The sequence below is a fragment of the Palaemon carinicauda genome, chromosome 25 (genome assembly GCF_036898095.1).
Source record: "Palaemon carinicauda isolate YSFRI2023 chromosome 25, ASM3689809v2, whole genome shotgun sequence".
NCBI lineage: Eukaryota > Metazoa > Arthropoda > Malacostraca > Decapoda > Palaemonidae > Palaemon > Palaemon carinicauda.
The window spans coordinates 104,068,104-104,092,220 of NC_090749.1; the positions used below are offsets into that span (position 1 = coordinate 104,068,104).

Below are 24,117 nucleotides of genomic sequence, written 5' to 3' on the forward strand. Positions count from 1 at the left end.
TATCTTCGATCTTTGAACGCTAGAGGGATAGTGTCTATCCATTATAAACACCAGGAAAAGACAAAAAAATAAACTAATGGTGCAAGTTATGTCAGGTTTGTTAAAGTACTGCTGATGGTGTGTCTGTGTGAAACATATAAAACAGGTAAATTGCTCAATCTATTACCAACTTATGTACCTTAGATTCTCAAAGATTAAAGCAGGAAATATTGGGACTTACCTGGTAGTATGTACAAAGATTACTCTACAAATCTACAAGATAAAGGAAAGATCAAAGCTACGTACACTACAAAACTACAAGATAAAGGAAAGATCAAAGCTACGTACACTGCAAAACTACAAGATAAAGGAAAGATCAAAGCTACGTACACTGCAAAACTACAAGATAAAGGAAAGATCAAAGCTACGTACACTGCAAAACTACAAGAAAAACGAAAGATCAAAGCTACGTACACTGCAAAACTACAAGATAAAGGAAAGATCAAAGCTACGTACACTGCAAAACTACAAGAAAAACGAAAGATCAAAGCTACGTACAATGCAAAACTACAAGATAAAGGAAAGATCAAAGCTACGTACACTGCAAAACTACAAGAAAAACGAAAGATCAAAGCTACGTACACTGCAAAACTACAAGATAAAGGAAAGATCAAAGCTACGTACACTACAAAACTACAAGATAAAGGAAAGATCAAAGCTACGTACACTACAAAACTACAAGAAAAACGAAAGATCAAAGCTACGTACACTGCAAAACTACAAGAAAAACGAAAGATCAAAGCTACGTACACTGCAAAACTACAAGATAAAGGAAAGATCAAAGCTACGTACACTGCAAAACTACAAGATAAAGGAAAGATCAAAGCTACGTACACTGCAAAACTACAAGATAAAGGAAAGATCAAAGCTACGTACACTGCAAAACTACAAGATAAAGGAAAGATCAAAGCTACGTACACTGCAAAACTACAAGATAAAGGAAAGATCAAAGCTACGTACACTGCAAAACTACAAGATAAAGGAAAGATCAAAGCTACGTACACTGCAAAACTACAAGATAAAGGAAAGATCAAAGCTACGTACACTGCAAAACTACAAGATAAAGGAAAGATCAAAGCTACGTACACTGCAAAACTACAAGATAAAGGAAAGATCAAAGCTACGTACACTGCAAAACTACAAGATAAAGGAAAGATCAAAGCTACGTACACTGCAAAACTACAAGATAAAGGAAAGATCAAAGCTACGTACACTACAAAACTACAAGATAAAGGAAAGATCAAAGCTACGTACACTACAAAACTACAAGATAAAGGAAAGATCAAAGCTACGTACACTACAAAACTACAAGAAAAACGAAAGATCAAATCAAACGTTTAGAAATTCCAAAATAAAAACATTTAAACTGAAACGATACTCGAGGACTTTCCAGGAAGGAGAAGGAAGGAAGGAAAGAAGAAGAAGAAGCGATTGAACCAATTCCTAGCAAAACAAATGACGAATAGCAAGGCAACTTTAGTTTCCAGTCGCCTCCACATTCCACCTCACCAAACCTGCTCTGTCCATCATCTATCTTTTCCAGCTCAGAATTAGCTAAGGGATTGAATTCTGTCCTCCGAATCTTTGAAGGTACCTGGTAGTTGGTAGACTGGGCTGACGTTTGGTAGGAGCTTGGGTATCGTTCTCGTTCTATTTGGTGTTTAGGTTGTGTGGGTAGCAACTTCATCCCTAAACGATTTGTGGATATCTGAAAGCGTCTCTCTCTCTCTCTCTCTCTCTCTCTCTCTCTCTCTCTCTCTCTCTCTCTCTCTCCTAAATAGTATTTCCAGCATTAATGCCTTTAGATTTATTCTCTCTCTCTCTCTCTCTCTCTCTCTCTCTCTCTCTCTCTCTCTCTCTCTCTCTCTCTCCTAATCGTTGTTTATCTCTTCCATCCTTCGATTCTTGGTGATTTTCGGTATGTGATGGTGAACTTCGATTAATGAAGAAGGATCAGTAAGAGAAATAGATGATAATGAGTAGGAGAGAAAGAGAAAAATTAAGGTTGAATACAACAGGTATCGAAGATATTTTATTTTTTAATTTTTTTCTATTAAAGATTCAGTTTCATTGGTGTTTATAGATTTGCAAAAGCTAGAAATTGGAAATAGAAGAGACAAAATAAATATTTCGTTCCTTATTTGTTGAGTAATAAGGAAAAAAATGTTGAAATTAGTCCAATCTCTAGAAGTTTTATTCCAGCTGTGACCAAGTTTTGGAATGATCTTCCTAATCGGGTAGTTGAATCAGTAGAACTTCCAAAGTTGAACAGACTTATATAAATATTTTTATAGTTCATATATAAAGTATATGTTTTGATGTTAATGTTTTTAAAACATTTTATTCTAATAGTTCATTATTTCTCATATCGTTTATTTATTTCCTTATTTCCTTTCCTCACAGGGCTATTTTTCTCTGTTAGAGCCCTTTGGCTAATAGCGTCTTGCTTTTCCAACTAGGGTTGTAGCTTCGCTAATAATAATAATAATAATAATATTAATAATAATAAATTTTTTTATTTTAATTGCAAGTGATATATGTCAACTTCTGAAATGCCATATGTGGTTCCACGTATTAAATGAAACGTGATGCAAACGTGATCAGTAATTCTTATTTACTTTCCCCGAATCTCCACCCTGATTGGTCCTTAGTCCTGGCTTAGATTGGCTAATTCTTATGCAAATCTCAACGTAATTTTCTGCATCATTTTATGATTAGCAAAAAGGAAACAAAGAAATTTATATGAACGGTTACAATAGCCTGTTAAAAACGATAAATCAAATGCATTTTATTATTCTGAATAGTCTTCAAGATCACATGTCTTGTTGGAGTTTATTGCCCATAGACACAATGTATAGAGAAGCAATATTTGTTTATATAACAGCATTAACAGGTATGTTAGGTTGTATACCTGGTTGAATATTGAATGTTACATTAATTCAGGTGGTCTTATGGAACTTTTGTTCTTTGTCATGGAGATTTTTACTGCCAATTTTGAAGTTTTCTTCTGAGAATCTTTGTTGGGGAGAAGAAGAATTACAAGATAAGAACAGTCGCTAATGTAAGACTAAAAAATTTATTTTTAAGTCTTACAAGAAGTCATTTGTAGAAACACCATGTACTCTAATATCTCTTTCCTTTATAAGGTTCAGTGAACATATCCTGTACACTTAAATACAACATGAATATCTAATCACAGAAGAAAACAAGTGATTTACCTGGCACTTGTGCGCAACGGAACCAGGTGTGCCATCCAAGGACCAGGTAACTCTGGTTTACCTAGAGTAGACTGTCCTCGTAGGAATCCACTCGCTTAGAAAGAGGTTTGTTTGTTTCCCTGTTTGTTTGCAAAGTTTTAGATGATGGGCTAAAGGTGAGCTTCATTTTGCTACATTCGCGTAGACGAACACGGTGAAGGACAGAAGAATAGATTATCCAAACGGCAATAAAGGTTTAAAGGTTTAAAGTTCTCTTATGATATGCAGAGGCAAGGGACAAGGTATTGCCCTAGAGACTGATCATATATACATATGATCAGCGCCTTTAGACCCCTCTCCATCAAGATAGGATCAGGGAGGGCCAAGCAATGGCTGCTGCTGATGACTCGGCAGGTAGACCTGTATAGGTTCCCCCCCGGGTCACAATAATGGCAAGGTTTCAGACACTACAAGAAACTATTGACCTTAAGCGGGTCTCAAACGACGATCTAATAGATTGCCAGAAAAGGACGTTTTCAATAGGGTGCCACAACTCAGAAGCGAGTCCAGCGCCACGTTGCAAAACACAAAGCAAATATGTACATCGTTATCTCTTTCGAAGATCCTCTGCAAATGAACAGTCGTTACTACCGGTTACAAAGTTCACCAAATGTGAAGAAATTAAGTGAATAACTCATGCTCTAAGTCACCAGCCTGTTTTCACACAATCATGGAACTAAATTTACTAATCTTTGACCAAACATGTCAGCCTGACTTGCTCTCTGATGATAGAATATAGAGGCAAATAAAACAAGAGTAATCATAGATTTCAGATCTATGCCAGTGAAGATTGTCAACATTTGACTCAAGTCTACGGACCAAGCTGTCCCTCTTTCATATGTTGACCGTGAATGGCCCTACTGTTTAATAATTACAATAATAACCAGACTGGCAACCTTGATCCGGCTCACCTCCAAAATGTAATGGATTCTTCTGGAGCCTATCAGTTGTTAGAATTTGGTGAAAATTTGACTGGTGGGTTTGACAAGCAGATAGATAAATAAATAAAGGCAGATCATTTCCTAACTTCCTTGGTGGAGGTAACACATCTGGCATGCTGTTAACTTTCCAACCTTTCTCTTTTCTATCTTAGACTAACTGGCATTACTGCGATTAATGATTTACAAGGGGAAGTAAAATAAAGATTATCCAATTCCAGACCATCTTGCTTGGCGATTCCGGAGTGGGGAAGACCTCCCTGTTGGTGCAGTTCGATACGGGAAAGTTTCAACCGGGGACCTTCTCTGCCACGGTCGGCATCGGGTTCACGGTGAGTAGAGGCAGATGCCAGTTTTCTTGTAGTGATTGCACAGTGAATTGAAAGGTGCCAACTTAACTGGTATTAACTTGCTTCTATTGGCTATGTGGTGAGTAGACAGGTACCAAATAGCTTGTATGGGCTATGCAGTGAGTAAACGGATACCAACTAGCCTGTATGGGCTACATGGTGAGTAGACGAATGCCAACTAGCTTGTATGGGCTATGCGGTGAGTAGACAGGTATCAACTAGCTTGTATGGCCTACATGGTGAGTAGACGAATTCCAACTAGCTTGTATGGGCTATGCAGTGAGTAGACAGGTATCAAATAGCTTGTATGGGTTATGCTGTGAGTAAACGGATACCAACTAGCTTGTATGGGCTACATGATGAGTAGACGAATGCCAACTAGCTTGTATGGGCTACATGATGAGTAGACGAATGCCAACTAGCTTGTATGGGCTACATGATGAGTAGACGAATGCCAACTAGCTTGTATGGGCTACATGGTGAGTAGACGAATGCCAACTAGCTTGTATGGGCTACATGGTGAGTAGACGAATGCCAACTAGCTTGTATGGGCTATGCGGTGAGTAGACGAATACCAACTAGCTTGTATGGGTTACATGGTGAGTAGACGAATACCAACTAGCTTGTATGGGCTACATGGTGAGTAGACGAATACCAACTAGCTTGTATGGGCTACATGGTGAGTAGACGAATACCAACTAGCTTGTATGGGCTACACGGTGAGTAGACGAATACCAACTAGCTTGTACGGGCTGCAAAGTGAGTAGACGGATACCAACTAGCTTATAAGGGCTGCAAAGTGAGTAGACGGATACCAACTAGCTTATAAGGGCTGCAAAGTGAGTAGACGGATACCAACTAGCTTATAAGGGCTGCAAAGTGAGTAGACGGATACCAACTAGCTTATAAGGGCTGCAAAGTGAGTAGACGGATACCAACTAGCTTGTATTAGCTACATAGTGTCTAGATAGGTACTGTACACCCTTGCTTTTATTGGCTACACGGGGAGTAGAGCAGTCGCAAATTGCGAGTACACAGCGTATGCTTTCTTGTAATGCCTATGCAGTAACCAGGCACCCACTTGCTTGTAATGGCCACTAGATGTCCCATCATTGTAAACATCTGAGGGAAAATTACTCAGATGTTCGCAATGATGGGACACAGCCATCAAGGTGTAATATCTCGCTCTCGGATATTTGGTTACAGAAGAGTAAGATTATTGGTTCTTATTCTAAAGAGACTGGTGAAAAAGATTGATGAAAACTCGGAGATGAACAAGCAGGATTTTGAAAAGGTAGAAGTTGTACTGACCAAATTTTCATTTTGAGACATGTGGTACAGCAATGTGTAGAATGTAGACATCCACACTTGATAGCATTTGTGGACTATGAAAAAACTTTTGATAGTGTGCATTGGCAAAATTTGTGGAGAGTCTTGCGTTATTATGGAGTTCCCCTTAAATATGTAAACTTGATTAAGTCTGTTCATGAACATATCAAGTGAAAATTTAATGTTAGTGGAGTTCTATCAAATGAATTAACAGTGAACGGCAGAGTACTCCAAAGGAATGTGTTGTCACCTATGTTGTTTATCCCCCTCATGGATTTTGTAATGCATAGAACAGTTGGGGATGGTGGAGAAGGATTGGACTGGATTGGTAACAGGAAATTAGCTGACCTAGAGTATGCTGATGATGCTGTCTATTTAGCAGAACACCATACGACTTGCAAAGCTTGCTTACCAGAATTCATGAAATATCACAGGAGGCTGGGCTCAAGATAAAAGAAGAAAGACATAGATGATGAAAACGGAATATGCAGTGGAAGATGAAATATCATTGGAAGGAGAAAGGATTAATGAGGTAGAATCCTTCAAATATATAGGAACTATGACCTCTAAAAAAGGATCTTTAGAATTGGAGTTTAATGAAAGATTAAAAAAAAGCAAATCAGACAATGGCTAGGTTAAGTAAAATTTAGAAATCAAATCGCCTTAAATTACATATAAAAATCAGACTATATATCAGTTTAGTAAGATCTGTGTTACTGTATGGACATGAGTCGTGGTATGACAATGAAACAATGTCTAATAGATTTAGTAGATTTGAGAACAAAGCCCTCAGAAGGATATTGGGAGTTAAATGGCGGGACAGGATTAGAAATTAAATCACAAGAGACATTACTCGAGTGCCATATGTGGATGAGATCATGATGAGGGGTAGATGAAGATGGTTTGGGCGTGCTCTTCGCATTCCCCAAGAGAGATTAGCTCACCAAACTTTCAAGTGGGCTCCACAAGGAACCAGAAGAGTTGGGAAGATACAGGCCTACATGGCTGAGGACTATGAAGCGCGAAGTAGGAGAGGATGAATGGAGAAGTATTGAGTTAAAAGCCCATGTAGAGACGAGTTGCGAAATCTAACTGAGGCCCTTTGATGATTAACATGATGGTTTCGAATATCTGAAGGAGCGTAAAGGACAAGGCGTGGACACCGGTCCACAGTCTGATAGTTGCAGGAAAAGAAACTCCGTGACATGAGGACAACTTCTCTCTCTCTCTCTCTCTCTCTCTCTCTCTCTCTCTCTCTCTCTCTCTCTCTCTCTCTCTCCCCCCCAAGCACTTGACTGACATAGAGTACTTTTGTCGTGTTTAATGACTTAATTTTATATATATATATATATATATATATATATATATATATACATATATATATATATATATATATATATATATATATATATATATATTGTTTATACATATATGTATATATATTGTTTATACATATATGTATATATTGTATATATGTATGTGAGTTTTACCTTCTTCATATCAGTATTATACATATAAATAACTATGGAATCTTATCTAACAATTCTCATCTCTCTCTCTCTCTCTCTCTCTCTCTCTCTCTCTCTCTCTCTCAAAGCAACATCAACCCCAGCATGCACGCTCTCGTCCAACGCACAATCAAGCATCTCGTCGCTTGAATGCAACAATATTTACAAAGGATGCGACAGAGAAAAACCCAATAGCTAATTATCAAAACCACCACGGACGACTGTCAACAAGTTAAGAGAGAGAGAGAGAGAGAGAGAGAGAGAGAGAGAGAGAGAGAGAGAGAGAGAAGAGAGAGGAAGAGAGAGAGAGAGGAAGGTGTGCCAGCCACGTTTGATACGCCATCGTCATTCTCTCTCAAACTGTGTCAGAGTTCGTGTGTGGCACCGTTATGTGTGCCTCGACTTTGGCCATTTTCATTAACGTTTGGTATAATTGTATACTTGCTGTGTATATTAACTGTGTATATTGGCTGTGTATATTTGCTGTGTATATTTTAGTTGCTTTTGGATTCACAGTGTGTGTATTCGGTGGTTTGTGAAGTTAGTTTATTTCTAAAGTGTGGATTTGTTTTTATTAAAGTTGATGTTGATTATTGTTGTTGAAAAAAGTCCCATGAAAAAAAACTGATTTAAAACGACTTTTAGAAGTTTATTAAAGCCAAAAAGTATTATATAAACTTTAAAATCAATAAGGAAATGAATTAACGACCGAATAATACTAATTTATTACCCTATTTTGGGGATTAATGTTAATCCCTCGTGATAAAGTGTGAAGTGTTATCTCTCCCCCTCCCCCGTTTCCTGTGTCGCGATTAGAAGTGAAAAGAAGTGAACCAAATCAAGACACTTCACTTATCGAAGAAGGGAAGCGGTCACTGAAGTGTCTGAAGAAGTGATTTAATATTGGAACTATCTCTCTTTTTATTTTTTTGTTTACGACTATTCACACTCTTGTACGATGATTTAATCTATGTACGATGATTCTTTTTCTTTTGGTACGACGATCCGATCAACACAATAGATGTTGCCATTTGGATGTGTTCAATTTATAGTTAAACTTTGTTTATATCTATGTTTATATAAGTAATGACAGGCAATGAACAGTGTAAATATAACACTACAGAAGCGATGAGAAAATTCTAGAGGTAATTAACATTTAATTTACGTAATTAGGGTAAAATAAGACAAATTATCAGTTGTTCAAGTAGTGTTTTGCTTGAGAAGTCAAGATCTCGTGATAAGAAATAAGTCCTTATCGCCTTTATCAGGTGCCAAGCCTCTTTCAAAGATTTCCTGTTATGATAAGGTCATTTGATAAAAGAATTACATTACGATAAGTCATTTTAAGAGAATTAAATGTAATTCTTAAATTATATCTGCAAATTTAGGGTCAAATTTCATTCAGATCTAACATAGGGCCGAGTATCATTCTGATCCAAAGGTCGAGTTTCATTCTGACCTAATGTAGGATCGAGTTTCCTTTTGACCCAACATAGGGCCGAGTTTCTATCTGACCCAACATAGGGCCGAGTTTCTATCTGACCCAACATAAGGTCGAGTTGCCATCTGACCCAGCATAGGGCTGAATTTAATATTGACCCAACATAAGGTAGAGTTTCCATCTGACCCAACATAGGGCCGAGTTTCTATCTGACCCAACATAAGGTCGAGTTGCCATCTGACCCAGCATAGGGCTGAATTTAATATTGACCCAACATAAGGTAGAGTTTAATACTGACCCAACATAGAGTAGAGTTGCATACTGACCCAACATAGGGTCAGTTTCCTTCTGATCCAGCAAAGAGTAGAGTTGCATACCAACCCAACATAGGACCAATTTCCTTCTGATCCAACATAGGGTCGAGTTACATACTGACCCAACATAAGGTGGAGTGTCACCCTGAATAAATATAGGGTCGAGTTTCACCCTGACTCAACATAGGGTCAAGTTTCATTGTGACCCAACATAGTGCCGAGTTTCATTCTGATTCAACAAAGCGCCAAGTTTCATTCGGATCAGACATACGGTCGAGTTTCACCCGTACTCCTCATGAGGGCAGGTTTCGTCGTAACTCAACATAGGGTCGAGTTTCACCCGCACTCCTCATGAGGTCAGGTTTCATCGTAACTCAACATAGGGTCGAGTTTCACCTGTACTCCTCGTGAGGTCAGGTTTCATCGTAACTCAACATAGGGTCGAGTTTCACCCTTACTCCTCATGAGGTCAGGTTTCATCGCAACTCAACATAGGGTCGAGTTTCCCTCAGACTCAACAATGGGTCGAAACCTTCTTCCTGAATTTTTTTGTAAATGAGGTCAGGTAGTCAGTCACTGGTCCTTTTTCACACACACCTGTCATGGCACAGGTGTGTGGGAGTCATTAGTGACACATCTGCGGAGGAATCGCACATGTGCTCTGCAGAAAGAGTAAGTAGGTGTGATGGTATGCTAGCTAAGTATAAATACAGTAGATAGATGGGTAAATAGGTAAAGATAGATAGATAGATAGATAGATGGATGGATAGATATACTATTTAAGTCTGTTTGAATATTATCAAAGCCAAAAATGAAAATAATAATGATAATATATAACGAAAATGCTATTGAATACTGATAATTATTATATTATTATCATTGCATCATTTCTAGTTATGAAAGTAATAACTTTGCTAAATTTCATGTTGAAAAAACAAGACTTATCATTGCAAAATCTGTTGATGTCTCTACAACATCATGACAACTGTTGTCAGTCTACCACCGAACCTGATGACCCCTTTGTCAAATTACTCAGAAAATGAATGTAACGTCACGTTGGAAATTCCTTAAGGATGTGACATCCTGTCTGAGAGGTGTCGCACTAAATGAATGGGTGTTTGTTTACTACATTATACAAGGCTAAAGTTAACACGAAATGGCAGTGAGAATGATCTTGGTGTTAAAAGAAACATTTTAAAGGTGACTAATGAATGGCAGAGGAAAAGGGATAATGGCAGTCCCCTAGAGACTGACCATATTGTTATTATTATTATTATTATTATTATTAGCTAAGCTATGGTTATGCTGAAAGATGCAGTGTAAAAAATGATAAACAAAGAGGGGTAGATGGAGATGGTTTGGGCATGCTCATCGCACTCCCCAAGGGAGATTAGTTCACCGAACGTTCAGCTAGGCACTAGAAGAGTAGGAAGACCCAGGCCTACATGGCTGAGGACTATGAAGCGTGAAGTAGAAAATGATGAATGGAGAAGTACAGACGACTGGCGAAATCTAGCCGAGGCCCTTAGTGTCAATAATGGTAGGAGGAGATGATGATGTTGATGATTAACTAAGCTACAACCCTAGCTGGAAAAGCAGAATGCTATCATCCAAAGGGCTCCAACATGGAAAAATAGCCCAGTGAGAAAAGGAGATAAGGAAATAATCTACAAGAGAAGTAATGGACAATTAAAATTCTTTATGATCAGCATCCAGGTCCTCTCTCTACCCAAGCTAGGACCAGGGAGGGCCAGGCAATGCCTGGTGATGCCTCAGTAGATAGACTTTTAGGCTCCCTCCCCCCACATCCTTAGCTCACAAGGATGGTGAGGTTACAGACTCTAATAGAAAGTATCGATCTATAGCGGGTCTTAATCTCCCGCCCAGCGGAACGCCAAGCAGAACGATGCAAGTAGGCCACCACCTGGGGTTATCAGTGAGAATGAGCATGGTTCGTTTTCTTGCACCCCAAAGGAGTTAAAGAGATATTTGTCTAGTGGTTTATTAGCCAGGCTGTTTATATTTACTGCCATGTTTAATACCATTCGGTCGCAAGTGCTTGATACCATTCAGTCGCGAATGCTTGATACCATTCGGTCGCGAGTGCTTGATACCATTCGGTCGCGAACAAATCGTCCCAGCTCTATATAGGAGAGGGCCTAGCAACTTCACATATACAGTATATACATATACAATAACATTCATTTGTTTCCTTTAGACATGATTAGCATATAGAAAATGGAAGTCCTTACTCGGATTGAAGAGTAACTACGATAAATCTTGAGTAGCTCTTTAGATCCTACCCACAAATTTATGTAAGCAACGTCCTTGACACCGTCAAGGTTAATTTTACATTACCTTACATAACATAACGTTAACATTACCCCTTACTTTTATATTCCCATCCCTTTTATTTGACAAATTATCAACGATTGATAATTCTTTATCAATATTACATGTTAATCATTTATGAAAGTTTGTTAATTACAAATCATTTTATTTTTTATCCTTGTTCAATATCAGATCTTCATCAAAAATCCATATCCTATTGGTCTGTCAAAGAAAAGACCACAAAAAAAATCAGGAGAAAATAAGAATACATAGACTATTTACATATGTAATAACACATCCCTTAAAAAAATGCAAACGTAGTTGAAGTACTTCAACCGGAGACAAGTGTTCATAGTCACTTATCATCGTTTGGATGTAATCATAAAGAGTTCAAAGCCTCAAAGATGGTGTTTCAAAGCCCGCGTCAAAATATCTTTGCTTAAAAAATTCTTTGATGGTTACTTCTGTAATTTTGTAAAAAAGATTGGAAAAATGATAAGAGTCTTCATTGAGTTCTTTATTATCAGTTATTATCTTGGAAATGTAAAGAGGAAGATAGTAACTGAATTACACAAAGAAACAAAACATAGTAGTTCATTTATTAACTTTATGATGCCGTGAAAGTGATGTCATTTGTACAAGAGAGTATTTTCGTAATTGTGCTAAACAGCTGATTGGCTATGACCCTTCAAAGTTATAAATCTTATTTGTATCTTGGCATTTTCATTTTCAGGAGATAACTGTAGCTGTAATGTGTTCTTCTAGTGATTAAAGAAAATATTTAAATTAGTCGTAATTCCATATTCATTACGAATTGATCAATCCGTCGTTTGTTTTGCCAGGAGAAGCAAGGTAAACATATACAATTTTATTGTGTTTATGGAACGTTGAAACAAGACGCTTCATCGCGATGAAGAAGAAGAAAATTTAGATATCTGGTCCCTTGGAGACTCCAAAAAAAAAACATTCATCTAAATCTGAATGATCATTAAAGGAATCCTTCAAGGACAGTTGTTTGCGATTGTTTTTCGACCGTAACGATGCATCAAATTGATTTTTCAAGTAACGTATCAATCGTCCCTTTGGGTTAGCAACTGATATTCAGAATCTGTTTGGCTTTTTTAAGTGTAGATTCTCTAAACTCTGAAAGTCCAGGAGCCTGTACTGTACATCAAAGTTTAGAGCCCTTTTCAACCTTGAAGATGAGTGCCGAGGTTAACGGAACTACAAATGGCCACAGTCTTTCTGAAGACCGCCAGAGGAGGAACTCCCTGGACTTCAGGAGGCCTCAGATGTCTTCCCAAAACGGCGTCATCACGCTTAACAGTGACTCTGACATTCCGAAGAGCGTGAATCTCAGACGAGCCAAGTCACTGAGCAGCGGGCGAAGAGAGCCTCACCCAAAGAGGTACTCCTTGGTTAACCTGGAAAGCTCCAGCCATAATGGCTACGATGCCCACATCGACGTCTCCGCACTGAATGGGAGGTCTTGCAGCCAGCCTGTTAGCTACAAGATTCCCGAGGATGAAGAAGAGGATGTAGACTCGACAACTTCCCCGGCTGATGAAGGCCTGTTCAACACTGTCACTCTGAAGAGGAATCTGGCACAGAGCTTCCGGAAGGTGCGGAGCTTCAGCCGGAGGGATAGTGACCCAGATCGCGAGAGGAAATGGTCGAGGAACAACAATAACGGGGCTCCCACCTTCGTACAGTTCCAGGATGATCGCGGGGACTGGCAGAAGCACAGCATCCGTCGTGGATCAAAGTTCGAGCCTTATGACCTCAGTTTCAAGGTGAGACTGGAATAGGAATATTATTGTCTCAAAAATCAATGAGATTTAAAGGGCTAGTTTTATTGCCTTTGAAATAACATGTTAATCTTTCATAGCATTTGTGTATTATTGATCATTTTCCTTGTAAATTTAATTATTTCATTATCAAAGTATTATAAAGTTTTTTTTTATGATAATTACATCACTTCGAGAAATTTTAAACAACTAAATTTTCTTATTCTAAAAATAACTTTCTGAAGAATCTTTTCATACTGCTACCGTTTTTTTTTTTCCAACATAAGCATATTTACTTTAGGCTTGTAAATGGATAACGTTCTTGAGTTAGTGCACTTTTCACACCAAACCAGTCACTATCCCGTTTACAAATTCTTAATTGCGCTTCATTTCTATTATAAGAATGTAAAGAAAACCTTCTCGTGATAATGAGATACACCGGAAATAAAATATTAAGTAATCGAGTAGATTTCCCCAACAACTATCCAGTTTTGGCATAACTTAAGAACATAAAAACCAAAGATGTTTATCACTGACGTCATTTAGAGGTGTGAAATACCATTGGATGAGCCTGTACCATTGAGAATGTCTCTATTTAAGAAGTGAAATCTCATTGGACGAACCTGCACCAATGAGAATGTCTCTTTTTAAAAGGTGAAATCTCATTGGTCGAACCTGCACCAATGAGAATGTCTTTATTTAAGAAGTGAAATCTTATTGGATGAGCCTGCACCAATGAGAATGTCTCTTTTTAAAAGGTGAAATCTCATTGGTCGAACCTGCACCAATGAGAATGTCTCTTTATAAGAAGGGAAATCTCATTGGACAAGGCTGCACTAATGAGAATGTCTCTTTTCAAAAATTGAAATCACATTGGAAGAGTTTGCACCAATGAGAATGTCTCTTTTTAAAACTTAAAATCTCATTGGACGGACTTGCTCCCATGGGAGCAGACCCTCAGCTCTGATTGCGAAACCAAGATAAGAGACTCACTCGAGAGTACAAAGCAAGCCTTACAAAACCATATAAACAAAAGACTTCTGTAATTAAGTTGTTATTGAGTGTTTGTTGAAGCCTCCACCAAGTAAACAATACACTCCAACTCTTTGTTATCGCAGAACTAGACATCGCCCGCTCGAATCAAAGGGAATTTCGACGGGTTCGTTATATTAAGACCCTATGTTTAATTGCTACTTGGAAATACATTGGTAAGGGGAGGGTGTGGAAGGGAAGGGGTACCCCCTTCCCATAGTTAATTAGAGGGTATTGCAATGAGAGGGAAGTCTTCGATCAAAGAATAAAGCCATCGACTACGGGGACACAATATTAGGTCAAATCATTATTCCATAAGGTCAAAATTTTAATGGACTTTGCGCTTTGATTTCTTGTTTATGTTCTCTCTCTCTCTCTCTCTCTCTCTCTCTCTCTCTCTCTCTCTCTCTCTCTCTCTCTCTCTCTCTCTCTAAAAAACAAAAGAAAAAGAGGCTATGGAATTGGAATACCATCTAAAGAAAAAGTCAATTTTTATTCATTCTTACGATACTTCTCTTATTCCTTTACTGAAAATATTTCCTGATGGTTTGGTCATTTTCCCCAAATTCCCCAGAGACTCCTCAACAATTTTCGTTCTTTTTCTTTCCCACCTTTGAACGAAATCCTTTGGCATCCTCTTATTAGTCTATTAAGACTGCTTCTTGTATACTAATTTGATACTTCACCCTTCATACTTTATACGGTTAGGGATAATTTGTTTAAAATCTCTCTACTGTAGGTAAGCGTGTGGGACTAATAACCGCATCACATTAGTATTTGTATATATACATACACATATATGTTTGTACGTGCGTGCATTTGCAACGGCAGTATATTTAAGAATTCTTCAGTGCTTTCTTGCCAACTCTCCTCTGCTTCCTTCCCTATTTCTCGTTCCGAGTCTGGTCGCGAAACCTAACCCGGGCGATCTGTCTAATCCCGAGATTAATGCTATGACCTACTATGACCTACTATGACCCCCTGACCTCAGGTGATGCTTATCGGCGACTCCTGCGTCGGCAAGACCTGTCTCCTGACGCGGTTCAAAGACAACACCTTCTTATCGGGGTCTTTCATTTCCACTGTTGGCATCGACTTCCGGGTAAGGTAGAAAGAGGGTTGTGGTTTGCCCTAAGCCTGATATTTACAAGAATTAGGAGGTGTGTCTGTATGTAGATATGTACATACGTTGACGCTTACAGGGGAATCAGTCGTTTGAGAAGCTGGGTGCAAATTTTACTTCCTGATACAGTGTTAGAATTTGCCTTATGTATGCTATTTATTTAAATATTTCTCAGAATTTTCTTTCCTCATCTCACAAAACTAGTATCTGAATTTTATCTCACAGCTAAGGACAGATATATTGCAATGATGGAAGTAAACGCACTGGGTTCGATTCCAGTGTGAGGTAAAAATCTATCATCCTTATTAGTGGTTAACCTTTCTCATGATTAACAAATAGGAAATAAATTGATCTCACTCCCATAATGCAAGGTAAGTTGATTGACGGAATGTCTTTATTTCGAGCCACAGCGAATATGCCAATCTTTTACTAGTATGAAGTAGTATATATAGGATACTTGTCTTATAAAAGTTTATGCAGGTTTACGGGACTAAAGAGAGGGAATCTCATCTCTCCGTCCTTGGGCAAAGGATGCTGTGTCCTCCTCTAAATCAGGTTAGGTTAGGTTAGGTTACGCTTAACAATTCCCATACTGTTTCGCGTGAGGTCACCTCTGTGTTCATTGTAAATTACATCTCATTCTAGTAGCAAACTCTTATCCTCACTTTATAACGAATATTTAAGAAAATTTTTCAGAGGCAAAAGTCAACGAGGTTTAAAAATCTCAACGTACGTAAGTTCATAAACTTCTTTCTGGCGTATTAAACCTTTTCATCCTACAGGCTTCATTTAGTAAATATTGAAATATGCCATAAATGAATATCATAGATATATAAATTTATTTTTATAAATTCTGCTAAAAATACTCTCATTAGTAGCCAATGTTAGATACAAATTAACATTGAATCATAAAAGACAGGTTATCTCTTTAATCTCTTCAATAAAAACTCATTTCAGAATAAGGTTGTGACAGTAGACGGGTCAAAGGTCAAGCTGCAGATCTGGGACACGGCAGGTCAGGAGAGATTCCGCAGCGTGACGCACGCGTACTACAGAGATGCTCACGGTAAGCCCGTCGCTAGATTAATCTGGTTCGGAACTCTATACAGAACTCTGCGTTTCCTAAGTGATGTCACTTAGCCAAATTTTAGCAAAGGTGGGCTCCAGAACTTCAATGATTATTCTGTTTTCCCAAGGCAATCTAGCTTTTCATAAAATTGGATATGTTTTGATCTGGGCTTCAAATGTTAATTCAAACAAAGATTAATGATTTGCGAAAAGAAGTTTATTAAATAAACTCATAATTTTTGAGTGATGATCTCCAGAAAAAAAAATCAATTGAGTGTCTATTGTTTCTATCATAAATGATCTCATAGTTGCCTCTTAAATTCATGTAAAATCATATAAAAATGAAGAGAAAAACATAGTTATTTTGAGAACATTGTAATGTTTCCTTGATGTTTTGCTGTGTTGCCAAATCTATTGAAATATAAACAAATGACAGCAATCTCAAGAATGAAATTTCATAGAGCTGGCAACACTCCTCACTTTCTGTTTATTGTCAATGACCAGTCTTTTAATCAATTGAAAAAGAGTAATTTATCAAAATTAATTAAGTTTAGATAAAACTGATATTTGAAAATAACCTCAGTATTAAAATTTTAAATTTAGGTGTAAAGATATTTGTTAAGAAAATGGAAAATATTAACCAATGTTTCAACAAAGATAAAATTACCTTAATCTGTATGTGATATATATATATATATATATATATATATATATATATATATATATACATATATATATATATGTATATATATATATATATATATGTATACATACATATATATATATATATATATATATATATATATATATATATATATATGTATGTATGTATATATACATATATATATATATATATATATATATATATATATATATATATATGGAATTCCTTTTAATAATAAATATTCTTGCTCAGCCAAATATTCGAACCTGTGTCTGATTGAAATAAGGGTAAATATTAGACTGTTTAACAGCCGAGTGGTCTAAACGTACTAATGTCTATTCTTATTTTTATCTATCATATAATTCAAACACACACACACACACACACACACACATATATATATATATACATATATATATATATATATATATATATATATATATATATATATATATATATATATATACAGTATAGTATACCCTCAATAGATTTTAATATAGCTTACGTTTCTTTGATTGCCTTATAAAAAGATTTAATGATAGATTCATGGTTAGTTCATACAGAAGACACCTGGCTATTTGACCTGTCACTCAAAGACACTCACGCCTCAGCTGATGGTGTATAAGCTCCGCCCACGAAATATTAGCACACTTGTACATGTGTTTGTATGTATACTTGTGCAGAAATTTGTGTTCATGTACATAAACTTAACTAAAAATGTCTGCCTTTATTTCAGCTTTGCTATTACTCTATGACGTCACAAGTAAAAACAGCTTCGACAACACGCGAGCTTGGCTCGCGGAAGTACACGAATACGCTCAGGACGATGTAGTTATTATGTTGATAGGTAAGTTCTGATAATGATAATAATAATAATAATAATAAAGTTAAAAGGGAATTCAGTTTAAAGCGATGAAATGTAAAACTGGTGAAATTGAGGCCTACTACCAGTTTTACATTTCATCTCTTTAAACTGAATGCCTTTTCAACTTTTCTATACAGAGCATGGAGAATTTCTAAAACATATATCAAATTTAATATAGAAATAGAATTTTTACGTACTTTTTTTGAATGATGGATACCTAGCTGAAATATTTAATAGCCAATTGAAGAGGTTCTTTAACAACATCTTCATAATAATAATAACTAGCGGAACCCGTGCAAATTACACTAACCTATACATGTTTGAATGAAATGTCCCAAGATTAATTTTATAATCTAGGTTATGGAAATTGATAGAACTCAATATTTTGACTAATATTTAAAAAAAGAGTCATGTGCTAAAGACAAAATTGGGAAAACTATATAAGGTGTGCTTTGGTTAAGTAATCAAAGTTTAATGTGAATATGTAAGAGTATACCATGAAATTATTTCCGTTTTCTTTAAAGCGTGACACACAAAATAAATAACACACACGCTATCGTATTAATATGTAGATAATAATAATAATAAGAATAAGAATAATAATAATAATAATAATAAGTAGAAAGAAGGTAAGTTGTGATATTAATAATCATAATAACAAGTAAAAGAGTAATCAAAGATTTCAAACCTCAGCCAATGAAGATTGTCTTGTCAACATTTGGCTCATGTATACGGACCAAGCTTGCCCCTTTTTCATCTGGTGACCATAAATAAATTAAATCAACTCTTCACTATAATAACAAGAGTAGCGATCTTAATCCAGTTTACCTCCAAAATTTAATGGGTCCCTTTGTTAAAATTTGGTGAAGATCCAACTAAAAACTTTGACGAAATCCTGTTAACAGACAAATAAATAAATGCAGGTAATATAACCTCCTTGGCAGAGGTATTTATAATAATAAACTCAATTTCAAGTTAGATCTAAAGGTGCCCTTTGCAATATGGGGCAAATTCTTCTCAAGAACTAAATTGATATATTAGACTGCATGTAAAGATTGACGGGGCAGCTACTTGCAAACTGTTAGCGGATGGATAATAACAGTACTAAGTTATATAACTTCTATTAAATATAAGAACCTATCACTATAATTATTTGGGTTTTCTTTACCAGAATCTTTGAACAAATAGTTTTTCCTTTGAAACGTCATGATGTCACTAAGAAATTCTCCTCGGTCAGGTAACAAATGTGACGTGAACGGCGACAGGATCATAAGAAGAGAGGACGGAGAGAGACTGGCCAGGGAATACAATGTGGCCTTCATGGAAACCTCAGCCAAGACGGGTCTCAACGTCGACCTGTCCTTCATGGCTGTAGCCAGGTAGGTGGAAGAGGAGAGACCTTTGTTTTGACTTTCCTCTCGTAGGAGAGATCGCGATTGTATATTACGTAGGTGGAAGAGGAGAGACCTTTGTTTTGACTCTCCTCTCGTAGGAGAGATCGCGATTGTATATTATGTAGGTGGAAGATTGATGTCTGAATGCTGGTTTTAAGGTGTGTTTCGAGTGACTGGACGATGGCTTTAGCTGGGGAGTGTATTGAGGAAGTGGATGCTGGCTTTAGCTAGGGCCTGTTTCGAGTACCTGGACGCTGGCTTTAGCTTGGGGGTGTCTTGAGGAAATGGATGCTAGCTTTAGCTAGAGCGTGTGTAGAAGAAATGGATGCTGGCTTTAGCTAGAGCTTGTCCTGTTGTCTTGAGGAAGTGGATGCTGGCTTTAGCTAATGTGTGTTACGAGTGACTGGACGCTGGTTTTAGCTAGAGCCTGTCTTGAGGAAGTGGATTCTGGCTTTAGGTAGGGCATGTTTCGAGGGACTGGGGGACTAGTTGCCGGCTTTAGCTAGGACGTGTCTTGAGAAACTGATTGCTGGCTTTAGCTATGGCGTGTTACAATGGCCTGGGGACTGGTTGCTTGTTTTAGTTAGGGTGTATCTTAAGGAAGTGGATGCTGGCTTTAGCTAGGGCATGTATCAAGCGACTAGGGACTGGTTGCTGGCTTTAGCTAGGGCCTGTATCGAGGGAATGGTTTCTGGTTTTAGCTAGTTTCTCGAGGGACTGGTCACTGGCTTTAGTAAGTGCTAGTTTCAAGGGACTGGACGCTGGTCAAAGCTAGAGTATGTCTTGAGGGATTGTAAGATGATGACTGAGGGACATAGATATCATTTGATTGACCTTACTCTCGTAGGAGAGATCGCGATGGAAATTAAGTAGACGGAAGATTGATGTCTGGATGTTGGCTTTAGCTAGAGCTTGTCTTGAGGGATTGTAAGCTTGGTGACTCTGTCGTCTCTTAGAGATTCTAGAAGGGGGATATAGACAAAAGCTTTTTGTTTAAAATCTTGGATTGTCTGTCCAAGTAGCCAAAACAAGGATAAGTGGAGGGAAACTTTTGCATAACGCGGTGTTAAAGGTATATATATATATATATATATATATATATATATATATATATATATATATATATATATATATATATATCAAAAGAAAGTAGATTAGTTAAAGCAGTTTAGGTGTGATTGAAGAAATAATTTAAGTTAAGAGAACATTTATGGTGGAGATATATAGAAGCTGTATAGTTTATTGTAAGTGACAGGACAGATTGGAGTCTCAAGAGGTGGCTTGGTCATATGGAGAGAATGGACAGCAATAGGTTAATAAATTGTCTATGTGGTAGGAAGAAAGGAAGGCCAAGAAAGGTTTGAATAGATGGTTTGAATGACATCAGAATGGAAGGTCTCCGATATCCAGCAAGCGCAAGATTGCTTGCAGGATAGGCGCGAGCGACGCAGAATGCGTAGCGGGGTTTAAAATGCACTGATGAGACTTAGGTGAACCATCTCTTATATTAGCATTATTGACAACGTGGATAGAACACTTGACTCAACTTCATTCATTTTTGTGATTTTTCAACAAACGAAACAAACTTTTCAAATAGTTTAATTCATTTCCCTATTTTTATCATCCACTTTAAAGCTGCGTTTTCCACTGTCAGGTGAACGATACAAAAAAGGAAAACAATCGAAGAGAAATGGAACATTTGTTTTGTTGACTGGTCCTCAAAATAAACAATTTCTCTTTGATGTTTTCCGCCTTTGTTGATATCAAAGGGAATAAAAAACTGGTCGGAATATTGGTTTAAAAGAGCAACGGTTTAATCGCGGTGTTATTGTTTTATCAGAACGTCATGTTTCTATGACGAATTTTTAAGAATGAAAATTGTGATTATCGTTCATCCCACTCCCTATTCCGACATCGTACAAATGATTTCAAAATTCTCGTTTTTTAGGGAACTGAGATGTATTGGTAACATACTTGCCTGTTGATTGCCAGACTAGGGTTCGAGTCCTACTCAAATTTGTTAGTTCCTTTAGTATCTGCAGCCTCGTCATCCTTGTAAATTAAGGATAGGAGTTTTGAAGGAGCCTATAGGTCTACCTACTGAGTCAGCAATCATTGCCTGGCCCTTCCTGGTCCAAGCTTGGGTGGAGAGGGGGCCTTGGGCGCTGATAGTATGTTTATCTGATCAGTCTCTAGGGAAATGTCACTGTCCCTTGCCTCTGCCATTCACGAGTAGCCTTTAAACACGTTTATATGATGTATATTTCAAGATTAAACTGTAATTTTCCCGAATCCCAAACCTTGTTCGCCCGACATCGTACAAATCATCTGATAATTCTCGTTTTCAGGGAACTGAAGGCCAGGAAATCGAACAACCCGTCAGATCGCAAATTCAACGTTGCCGATTACGTGAGACAGGAAGCCAGAGGCGAAAGTTGCAATTGCAATGTTGGCTAGCACAACAACAACAACAACCTCTACTACAAGCACAGCAACTACACCAACAACTCTAGTGATTACTCCTGCAGGGTACGACGATTATATTGCTATCGTACGAGTCACCACTTCTACGGAGGATGTCCCGATGTACGATGATTCCTGCTCGGCTTCGAGCGGTGCGTTTATAAAGGTGTTAATATGAATGTTTGTATATGTGTATATGTGTGTGTATGTGTGTGTGTACGTACGCCTGAATGAATACCCCTTCTTACTAACTAACTTCAGCCAACAAATTGTTAATGACATCACCACAATACGCTTATATAATTAAAGTTAGTGACTGTAGTCTGAGAGAGTAGGAGATCTGACGTGAAATGAACTGGTATTAAGCATTGGAAAAAGAGTATATTAGAATAACAATGGTGCTGATTTTCATAACCCCTAAGAAAAGAGACTTATCCTTGATATATTCAAGCTTATCTTTGTTAATTTACCCGGGTTTATAATTTATTATCTAGTTAAACATTGACACATTGGATCCTAATTTTGGATAGATTATATGTGACCTCCCTTACGTATGTTTACATGTACACATCTAGTTAAATTCATTCATGTACACATACATGCATATATACATATCCAAAGGTTAGTTACATTTCCTGAGGCAATGGATATTAGTATAGTTTGCAGAGAGAGAGAGAGAGAGAGAGAGAGAGAGAGAGAGAGAGAGAGAGAGAGAGAGAGAAATAAAAACTTGATAGCCAAATCTTATTCTTCCCTACATTCCTAATCTCTCTCTCTCTCTCTCTCTCTCTCTCTCTCTCTCTCTCTCTCTCTTCATAGCTTGAGTACTTCCCTGTAAAAAAAAATTGGCTAATCTGTACCTGCCGAAGACCTAACCTTTGCTTGCAAAAACTATTTTATTCTTTTTTAAACTTTATGCATACGTTTATCATTAATCGAATGCCAAGTCCCAAACCTACCAATTAGCTACGATGGTGAAAATGGGTTGATTTCAATTCTAAGTACAAAAAACCTGAATTCGACAGGTATATGTACAGAAGAATTGTCACTGACTTTTATGTTTCCTCGTGACTGAGTGGTATGGTCAATGTCACACAGGTATCCTGGACCAGGGTTCGAAACCGGTCAGATGTTATAGTCTTTGAGTGATTTCGCCTGGGGCTCTGATCCCGAGGACGTTAAGAGAATCCAGACTTTAATTTGTTAATATATATGGCTTATTTGAAATATGAAAAACACGTTTAAATGTGCAAAATTTATCATATATATATATATATATATATATATATATATATATATATATATATATATATATATATATATATATACAGTTAACTCTCCTGATATGTGGCCGCGTATATAGCACTTACTACCTCGTTTAATTCTTTTGCTCTCTGTGTCTGGGTAGTGAGTGGATTAATCGGTATAATATAAAGTTTGTTATATTATTTAAAGAATAATATATCTCTTATAGTGTTTCATCATAAATTATATTAACGGTAAAGTGAATTCTATCATTATCAATCATCAATTCAGTCTTGATTTATAATTTATTAAATTGTTTTCTCATAGATTGTCAATGCTGAATGCTCTCTCTCTCTCTCTCTCTCTCTCTCTCTCTCTCTCTCTCTCTCTCTCTCTCTGACTGACAGTGATGTATAAGATTATTTCTGTTTGATTAACATTAAGCCAAAAGAATGCCTCAGAAAAGTTAAATTTGATGATTGCTTAAATGAGTTTTTAACGCTAAATATATCTATGCTTAGTGAGTGGCTCTTACATAACTTTAACGTTAACAAGCGCTCCCGGAAACCTAAGGAATCACAAAACATGCTCACCATAGTTTATAACTGATCAATTTCAAGGTACGGCGCGCGCCGTTGAGGCTTCTTTTCCCCGAGCGTCTGATTCGTACGTCCGTAGGAAACACTTTAGTAGCTGTAACGGGAAGATCGGAAATTATATTTACGTGTTCTTGACGGGTATGGCTTTCAACTCAGACCGCGCGCACAAACAAGAGAAAGGATAAGCCTTAATTTGGAAGGGCAATCATGAATTGGAATATTTTATCTATTGCCTAGATAGTTTATGTCATTCCCATTTTCTTTTAATTAATAGCCATTTTCTCTGGATACACAGTTAATTAATTAATGAAGAATCAAGGATCCATAATTATTTCACGCTAATCAAGAGATAGATGACCAGACAGGCTGT

The 24,117-nt window shown here is 37.2% G+C and overlaps 2 protein-coding genes across 3 annotated transcripts; both read left to right on the top strand.

The window, feature by feature from the left end:
* Nucleotides 1-228: 228 nt before the first annotated feature.
* Nucleotides 229-1,380, top strand: LOC137619183 (uncharacterized abhydrolase domain-containing protein DDB_G0269086-like). The gene has a single exon (XM_068349368.1). It carries the CDS (start codon nt 229-231, stop codon nt 1,378-1,380), a length of 1,152 nt encoding a protein of 383 aa, XP_068205469.1.
* Nucleotides 1,381-7,732: 6,352 nt separating this feature from the next.
* Nucleotides 7,733-23,174, top strand: LOC137618785 (ras-related protein Rab-37-like). Of its 2 annotated transcripts, XM_068348979.1 has the most exons (7): nt 7,733-7,848; nt 12,241-13,300; nt 15,318-15,428; nt 16,407-16,515; nt 17,918-18,028; nt 19,284-19,425; nt 21,789-23,173. In XM_068348979.1, the coding sequence occupies exons 2-7, from the start codon at nt 12,710-12,712 to the stop codon at nt 21,895-21,897; spliced, it is 1,173 nt and encodes a 390-aa protein (XP_068205080.1). In that variant the 5' UTR covers nt 7,733-7,848; nt 12,241-12,709; the 3' UTR covers nt 21,898-23,173. The 2 variants fall into 2 exon arrangements, with proteins under 2 accessions (XP_068205080.1, XP_068205081.1); XM_068348980.1 differs by lacking the exon at nt 15,318-15,428 and having other exon boundaries at nt 21,789-23,174.
* The last annotated feature ends 943 nt before the right edge of the window (nt 23,175-24,117 follow it).